This window comes from Triticum aestivum, chromosome 6B, assembly GCF_018294505.1.
Source record: "Triticum aestivum cultivar Chinese Spring chromosome 6B, IWGSC CS RefSeq v2.1, whole genome shotgun sequence".
Classification (NCBI taxonomy): Eukaryota; Viridiplantae; Streptophyta; class Magnoliopsida; order Poales; family Poaceae; genus Triticum; species Triticum aestivum.
This window is the reverse complement of record NC_057810.1, coordinates 171327197-171336450: the sequence shown is the minus strand read 5'-3', so window position 1 is coordinate 171336450 and position 9254 is coordinate 171327197. Positions and strand designations below refer to the sequence as shown.

At 47.7% G+C, this 9254-nt stretch overlaps 1 protein-coding gene across 1 annotated transcript; it reads right to left on the bottom strand.

The window, feature by feature from the left end:
• Nucleotides 1–4640: 4640 nt before the first annotated feature.
• LOC123136410 (uncharacterized) lies at nt 4641–9027 on the bottom strand. Its single transcript, XM_044555765.1, has 6 exons — nt 8582–9027; nt 7926–8058; nt 7664–7767; nt 6914–7058; nt 6688–6828; nt 4641–6598 (listed from the first exon to the last, which is right to left on the bottom strand). The coding sequence occupies exons 1-6, from the start codon at nt 8620–8622 to the stop codon at nt 5021–5023; spliced, it is 2142 nt and encodes a 713-aa protein (XP_044411700.1). The 5' UTR covers nt 8623–9027; the 3' UTR covers nt 4641–5020.
• Nucleotides 9028–9254: the final 227 nt, after the last annotated feature.

Genomic DNA, 9254 nt, shown 5'->3' with positions numbered 1-9254 from the left:
AACAACAGCATCGGGAGTTGAGCTAGGAGCTACTACACGTGAGTACAAGAAATATTTTGGTAGGAATTTGCTACTACTATATTTTGTGTACTTGAGCACGTGTTGAAAACTCGGATATTTTTTCAAAGTGTTAGCTGTACGAAGAACCATGGCGCCAACGAGTATCAGGTTTGAGGCAGAGAAGTTCACGGAACTGAAAACCTTGGGTTATGGCAGACACGGATGAAAGTTTTGTTGGCACAACATGAATGCTTGAAGGCGTTGCGGGAAGTCATGTCAGCTAAGATGAAATTATTATGTGATGGATGGAAATTTCATGGAAGACTATTTGGGAGCCTTGAGCGTGTCATACAGTCGAACGAGGCTGGGTCGGACTGGGCAGTCTGACGGGATCGACGTAAGTCGGTTGGTACAGAAGACGGTGCGGGATCGGCGACGACGACATAGGAGCATGATGCTGATGGTGACCGACTTCTGGGACGTGGAAACACGTGGCACAAGTCCGAGGCTTGTGTGACTTCGACAAGACTATGATGCGGGGTTGATTCAAGACGGTGCACATGAGAGTTTGAAGTCGACGGGGCGTGAAGGTGGACTGATCATCTACCATGGAGTCATGTTGAAGGTGGAGCTGGAGTCTGGAGAACTTCACTTGGTGTTGATTGAGGGGCTACGGTGTAAATGCACAGAGAGTCAAAGCCTATTTAGCGGGGAAAAGCGAGTGACATGCAGTTCGGACTGGAGCCCAGTGGTCTGATGGAAGCGTGAAACTCGTCATCGGTCGGTGATGCTCGGTGGTACTCTGCAGTGGGGGTTGAGTGGTGTGGTTTCGCGACCCTTGAGACTCGACCGAGACAGCGGAGACTCGACGCGGTAATAGCGGCGAGGCGTGCGGTATGCACGGGACATGGAGACGGGCCAGGGCTCTGGTGGTCATACATGTGGTGAGACAATTGTGAATTTGACTCAGAATGACTACAAGCAACGGTGAAATTCCTTCAAGTTTCAGACAGGCGGTCAAGAAAGGAGCGGTGATGTTGAGTTCAGGTAACTCTTACGTGTGACACCCAATATGTGAGTTGTTCACTTTCACGCAGGTCAGTGATTGGTGTGTGATGGCGTTGACGGATACTCCGGAAGTTGGGAGCATAATGTAGAGTAATGAGGAACTTAATTTTGCTCAAGTATTAACTGTCGTCAAGAAAAAAAGGGACTACAAGTTGCAGGTGTAGTCATATGGAGTCTTTGGAGTAGCAGCGGTGCTCATGGGATAAACTCAAGTTCAATGTACATGGAAGTTTGACGCATGGACGAATTCAAAGTGGTGGAGAATATTCGCCAAGGTGGAGTTTGTTGGAGTTGTGTCGAATATTGTGTACAAGGTAGGTTATAGTTGGACTTGTAGTTGTATTGTGTTTAGATAGGATATGGAGTCGTGTCCAAATAAGACACTTGTATCATAGACCTCTCATATATAGCGAGGGTAGACACACGATGTAACATATGCCAACATAATAGCATCGGAACGCAGGGGAAGCCGGCGGCATGTGCCGGCGTCCAGGGCGACCGGGTACGGTATTGTAGCGGTGTCATGGGGAGGAGCGCGCATAGTCAGGCCCCGGAGATGTAGCCATATCGGTGAACCTCGTTAACAAATCTTGGTGTCGTGCTCGTGTGATTGCTTGGTCCTCGTATGATCGACGGCACGCCTCCAATTTATTCTAATAGTTGCATAAATTCAAATGGAGTATACTTGGTTCTTCAGCAATCTTCTTCACCCGTATAACAGACCCAACTTCTCTAGAAGCCTTGGCATGTTGTGAGGCCATGGCTTTGACTACTAATTTGATGTTAAGTCAGATTGACATTGCTTCCGATTGCAAAGGTGTAATCGATGATATTAACAACGACACAAGAGGTTTCTACGGGAATGTTGTTCGTGAAATCGAAGTGACTGCCTCTAATTTGTAGGTGTGTTCCTTCATCTTCGAAGGAAGAAAATTAAATGTCGAGGCACATAGCTTTGCTAAGCATACTCTAGGCCTTTCTAAAGGGTGTCATTTGTGGCTTACGTAGCCTCCCAACCTCAATTGTATCCATATAAACTTCGTTAATCAATAAAGTGAAGTATGTTAAGCCTTAAAAAACTACTGGTCTGCGATACTTCAGAAGTCCAGTAGACCATCCACCACCACCACCACCACCACCACCACCACCACTACCACCACCAAAAAGAAAAGTCAAGTAGAGCCGAGGCCATTCAAAGATATACCTACAAAGAATTCGAAAGAGATAGATGTATCCAACTACTATTGCTTTCTCCTAAAAAAATCATTTTTTAAAGGGGAAATAGTGAATGTGAATTCCTCTTTTCGAGTCCGTGTTTGTGTCATTTTAGCGGAAGCTATCAAATCAAGGAAAACATGTCGAATAGTCATAATACCGTGAATTAGAAACTTTCCACATCCAGGGAAGCTTATCAAAAAGTGCTTCGTCAAAGGTTTTTATTCGTTCTTTCGACAAAAAGATAAAGATCGAATCTTCACGCGCATGCCCTATTACATGTGTCCATCGTCTCTGATGCATATGATAAATATGTGATTTATCCAAGTGCTTTTTGCTCCAGATCTAGAATGTTATGGTTTGGAAACACGCATGTGTATGCATGGATGTGCTGGTGTGGCTGTGGTGTGTGTGAGTGTGTGTGTGTCCTTATAATTGACAAATTTGTTATGTGTTGTGAACTTGATATGTACTTAGGTTCTCCGAGCCATTCTTACATAAATAAAAAGGTCTTACAAAAGCATCATGTCATTCGGTAGGGAGATATGGGTTGCGCTAGAGGGGTCACGTAGGAGGAAGCATGAAAGAGTAGAGGAAAGAGGATCATTGACCGACAAGATGATGATGATGATGATGATAAGGTGGTGTACAACGATGGTCAGAAGGTAATGGGTGTCCCATGAGCTGAGAGAAGGTGCTCTGTCGGTGTTAGGCATCACCCTTACTCAATGCGCGTTGTCGGTTGCAACAACGACATTCCAAGTGAGACGAAGGTGACGGCGGCAAGTAGGGGACAACGAGCCACGGAGGACGTGCATCGAAAGAGGGAAGGAGATAGAGGGGTTGGTACGGGTTAGAAGGAGGTGGCGTGAGGAAATTTAGGGTCGTCAAGCAAGCATGGAGTAAGAAATATGTCCATAGAAAACTAAGTATTAAATTCATGCTCCAGCCAGTTACTCAAAGATGTGCAAAATATTTCAATACTCCCCTCCCGTCCAGGCTCAGTTAGGACTTAGACGTGAGATCGGTCGTTGAAGGCCACGACTATTTTTTTATTGACTGGGTCTTTAGCTTAAGACATCTTGGTTTTGACACCATATATTAAATTCATGCTCCAAAGAATTACTCCAAAAATCCAAACCGATAAAAAGAAGCGGACAATACATTTCAGCACTAAAGAAAATATATTTGGTGTCCCAAAGCAGAACCAGTAATAATATGTATAAGAACTTCTGTTTGTGAAGAACAAAATGCAAGGTGGAGGAACCAAGAGAGCTGGAGCTAGAGGCGTGCCAAGTTTACATAGACGGGACTAGCTTAGGGTGCAACGACCGGTCCGTTGCTGCCATCGCCAGCCCTTACCTAGCGAATCCCGTCGCGTCGAGCCCCACATGGAAACCCCATTTCTTTCAGATTCACGCCCAAACCATATTTATTATCCAAAATATTCTTGCGTCCCAAGGAATTAAAAAATGCTGTGATGTATCCTAAGAAATTCTTGCGTCGCAAGCAGAGCCTGGCAGTTAGTTATCTTGGAGTGCCCGCGTATAAAAGGGATAGCTTCAAATCGGCCCCAGGAGAAGCGCAGAAAAGGTATATCTACCGATCGCGGGAAGCGCCCGCCGGAGGCAAAACCGGAAGACCATGCGATGGTGAGCGCTGCTCTGTTTCCACGAACATTTTGATCCATTTTTTTTTACTGTGTATAAACGTGCTCTGTTTCTGATCGTTGGTTGGTTTGCTGATTTCTTCTTGGGTTTTCCATCCAATGCGCAGGGTCTCCTGCCGCTGTTCCTCCGGGCGGTGGCGAGGCTGGCGGCGTGCGTCGCGAGCCGGCCGCCGGCGGCCGTTGCGGCGACCGTGCTGTACCACGGCGGGGCGCTGCCGAGGGACCCCCGGCTGGAGCGGCTAGTCTGCGACGGCATGCTCAACGGCGGCGGCGGCGACAGCCGCATCCTGCATTTCGTCGTCGGCGTGATGAGGTCCCTGGGCTAGCTGCGAGACGTGCCTAGCATGCTTTCTTCCGTCAGGAGAATCCACGGAGTTGGCCGGCATCAGATTTCTATATGTTCGGAGTAGTAGTTTAGTTCGGTACTGACCCAGCTAATTTGAAGTTCTCTGAAGAGAACGTGCGTGTGTAGATTATTGTTAGGCCAGGAAGTCAGTCGGCGTCGGCGCCGGCGCCGTTTATTGCGCCGGACGGCCACATGCTCGGCCTTCCTGCGAGAAACAACCCAAAAATGCTTCGACTCAACGTGGCCAGTCTGACTAATAAAAATGCTGTCATGTGGCAGAAATTCAAGGTTGAAATGTCAAGTGCATACCAACTTAAAACTCACATGCACACAGCACCAACAGAAACAAGAAGGAAGAGTCGTCATTTTCAGTATAGCCTCAATAACGGCATCTATACACTCACAGGTAAGCACATCAGCACATCAAACAACCGCACCCAACAACATGTACTACTATATAGTATGGTACTATTCCCTATCAAATTGCCCACTCCAATTCTCCAACCAATGCTCTCTGCCCTAGACATCACACAGGGAGCAATGCAATGCAATGCAAGTATACCACCAAAGGAAAGATTAAAACAGGGCCACCAAGGTCCAAGGAAGCATGCAACTACCTCAGGAGATCCTCTGATTCATGCGATCGCCGTCATGAGATGTTGTTGCTGTGGTAGAACACACGGCGTGCTGGAAGCCTGAAAACAGGTCTGGTGACAGGCAACTCATGCCCTCTTCATGGCGCTGATCCGTGCAGCCAGTTCGTCGAAATCCGGCATCTTCGGGTGCACGTTCCCCCTGGACGTGTCCTGCTGCAGCGAGGTGGACCGAACAGGGGCAGGAGCCTTCGTCCTCCCCACCGGTGAACCTGATTCTGTAGGCAGAGATGCGGTTCTCTCTGGATGACTGGGCGCTCCATCTCTGTTGTTGCCATCAGCAGGTTGATCTGCTCGAGGCCGAGGGGTCCTGGACTTCGACCTCGTCTTGTGCTCCTCCCTCTCCATCCCCTTCTTGCTGTAGTGTCTCAGAAGCTTATCCATCATCCTCTCTTCGTCGTCGTGCCCTCCTCCTTCACGGGGATGAGCGCTCCTGCTCCGGTGCTTCCGAGGCGCTCGGGGCAAGAGGTTGCCAAAGTCAATCGCAGTGTCAGTCTCATCCTCCTCTGTCTGGTAGTCACTGCCGCTTGTCGACCCGTTACGCCTGCTCGAGTGCTTTCGTCGCTCATGGTCGTCTTGGGAGCCATTCCTGCTGCTTGGACGCCTTGTTCGGCCACCAGGGGTTTGGTTTGTCACCTTTTCATCATTGGTCGCCTCGTCGTGCAAAGAACCGTGTGTTGGTGGCCTTGAACTTTTCCTTCTGACGGAAACGGGCCGAGGTGCACCATCATCGTCGACCAGACCGTCTCTCCGGTGACCCGTTGCTTCCGAGCCGTTGAGCTTGTAACCATTAGCAGCTTGATCTGTTGGATTTTCATGCGCGGGCTTCATGCTAGAGTTTGGCTTCACATAGGGAGGCCGCATGTTGACTAGCTTCTCTGGCATTTGCTGCCTATCTTGCACCGGCTGTCCAAACTCTTCCAGATGTCGTGCCCGATTATACAAACCATTATTATCTTCTTCAGCAGATTTCTCGCTAGTCGCTCTGTACGGCTTAGAATATGGAGGAACCTTGTTTACTGTTTTGCCATTGCCATTCAAGGTACCAGCTGATTCAGTTTCTTGCTTTTCCAGGCCCAGGGTTTTAAGCCCCAAGTCAGCATGTCCCCAGTTATGATCAGTGCCACCAGCCATGTGGGTCCGATGGTAGCCTTTGCCATTTGCCTTTTCGGTGCCATCTTTCTCCTCAGTTACCTTTAGGTCTGTGTATGGAGGAACTATTTTCTTCATTTCTCTTTGAACAGATTTTGCCATGGCAACCTCCTGCTTCTTTGAGCCATTAAGATCCAGCTCCTCTGCATTCATCAGTTCCCTCCAAGACTGACCGCCCTTTTTCTCGTCCTTGTTGATCTCCTTTTCATGACCATTCCGTCGCTTCATGTCCACAGAAGGCACATCACTATCCAAATGTTTCTTCTCAACAGGTTTATCTGAATAGTTCTTTCTGCTTTTCTCACCAACTTGACCAATGTAATCAGGAACAACATGAATATCTTTTGGTTTTATCTGAAATTCCTGCTTCCATTCACGCTTATCAGGTATAGATTTAGATTTCCTGTCAAGCACAGCATGCTTATCTACCCTGTGTCCATTGCGCCCTGATACTTCAACCTCTACGCCGTTGAATGAACCCTTCTTTAGAAGTTCCTGATAAAGAAAGACCACAAGTGAATGACCGTTCGAGTTGTTAATAAAAAGGATGGGCGGTATAAACCAGTAAGTTCCCTAAAACATACCTTTTTAGTTGGAGGTACACCAGATATCTGTTGTTCAAATGTCTTGGTATTAAACGGGATCACAAATTCTTCAGCAACATCTTCAATCACTTGCAACTTCTCCTCCTTAGTAAATGATTTGTTCTGAAGCTTCTGAACAAACTGTCCACGTAAGGGTCAAGTTAATCAGCATAGGTGCAACAAAAGAGAGCAACTCAAAACACAAAAATCACAGCATTGTATGCACCTCAGAGCTAACAAAAGGTTCAATGGAAGCCCCATATTTCTCTGTGAATACATGTCTGAGTTCACACAGTTCAGGTAAATCAGGATATCTAGCAGCAGCGAAAATCAGAGTTGACACAGCTTCCAAGGCTTCATGAGGGCATTCACTGTAAATAGAGCACCACATATTAGTGATCAACTATAGAAGGAAGTTGTGTAATCATAACTGAATGCACCAGAAGTATTCCTAACTTCTGAAAGAGGTGAATATGCTGGACTGATATAGCAAAACACGAACAATACTCATCTAGTATGGAAGTTGGGCGCATACCCACTGACCAGGTAAACTGAACAATTCTGCAAAAAAGCTAGTGTATGCTTATTTGCAGTTTCGAGATCCTCTAAAACTTTGGAAAACCCATGCAAATAGTTACAGAACATAGCTAATACATACTAAGTTGGTTGATTAGCTAAACTGACAGGAATTTGCGTCATTTTAGGTTTTCAATCAAAACTGGAGCATGTCATGCATTTTGCAAAAAATGATTCAGAGAGTCAAGCTATTGCTGTCAACTAAGCAACAATTCTGAAACATCATATACGGGAGGAGATCACAAAGACCTCATACACCAGAAAATGTAGTGCGCACATCTGCCGTGCAGTAATCGAATGAAACATATGGCATCAATTGATCCCAAGCTTAATTACTAGGGATTGCAACATTGACCGACATGTCCTTTGTCAACAATCCCAGCTTAAACATCAGCGATACCTCTGTTTCTGCAGGTTGTTGAGCTGCTTCCCTATGTAGTCGCAATACTGCTCGATCATGTCATAGCAGGAAGCTTGGTTCATCTCCACAATCAGCCCTTCCATCTGCATTCCATCACAGGAGGAAATATCCATCACATATAGACATCTCATGCTCAATATTTTTACAGACAAAGTGCAGCTGTTTGCACCAAATTGAAGTACTGCTGGTAACAATCATTAGTAAACAGTGCAAGTCGGTGGGTTGAGTGTGCAGGCTGTACCCGTCCGAAGGCGTGCGATTCAAGGTTATTGGTGAGGAGGTCGGCGACGTCCTTCCTCAGGAACTTCACCATGGCCTGCTTCTTCTTGCGCACCAGATCCAGCCGGGTCCGGGTGCATTTGATCGCGTGCTTGCTGCATCACACAGCAGTAGCAAATCCAGCAATCAGATCAAGAAAAAACAAGCAACAGCCTGAACAAAATGCGATCCACCCAAATCGCGGATGCAGCAACTTTTCGAACAAGCAAAACAATCCCCCAAAAGACAGATTCCCAGACCATCAGAGAGCAAGCAGAGCTGGACGAACACATGCGAGCAGCAGCAACACGAATCACGAATCGGGCCTGGTAGTAATCTCCAGCCAAACAAGAGGGGAAAAGGTAGGCGAGGCAGAGAAACAGCCCTTGAATTAAAGGCGAAACAACTTTTTAGCTCAGAAACTGAAAAAATCCGGACGTCAGATGAACCGCCGCCGCAGCAATCCAGAAATCAAACAAATGCCGGCCGCTGGCACCGGAGAAGTCGACGAGCAAAAATCATCGCCAGAAATCCTCGACCGCTCGATTTCGGGCTGGCTCGCCCAGCAGCAGCAAGAGCTGAAGCTCCGGCGAGCCAGAGCCGGACGGACGGGGAGGAGGGAGGGATCCAAGGTGGTACCATTTGTTGTGGAACTTGGAGTTGAGCAAGCTATCAAACATCTCCAATGGCCGCCGCCGCCGCCGCCTCCTTCCCCTGCGCCGCTTTTTGCTCTCTCTCTCTCTCTCTCTCTCTCTCTCTCTCTCTCTCTTCGCCTACGCTTCGAGTGGTGGGCGGCGGCGGAGGAGATGTCGATGCGGTGGGGAGGGGGAGCCGGCAATGGTGGCGTCAAGGCATGAGAAAGGGAGGAGAAAAGGGGAGAAATCGGGAGGACGGCGGGAGGGATGGAGATGGTGGGGTGGGGGTGGAGGTAGTGGAGAAGGAACACCAACAAATCAATGTTAATGTTAGCTGGTGCTGAACAGGGGCCAGGTGGCGAAGAAGACTTGCTTCCTCCTGTTGCGGTTGCGCGCAGGAGAAATTGGCTGGAGTTTTCTTGGAGGAAAAAAATGGGGAGAAGAACAGCAGCTTCTAGAGAGAGAGGGGGGGAGAGAGTAACTTCTCTTGGAAATTTATGCACATCCGTCCAGTTATTGTCCATTTGTGGTGCAGTTACCATGTGGACGGATGGGCTCCCTCCCACCATTTCATCTCAACCTCCATATGTAAAAGTGTTTCTACATCCATGATTCATGGCCAAAAACCAGGGGTTTCCCCTCTGGAACGAATTCAGGGATCACTTTTCTGTGCCTTT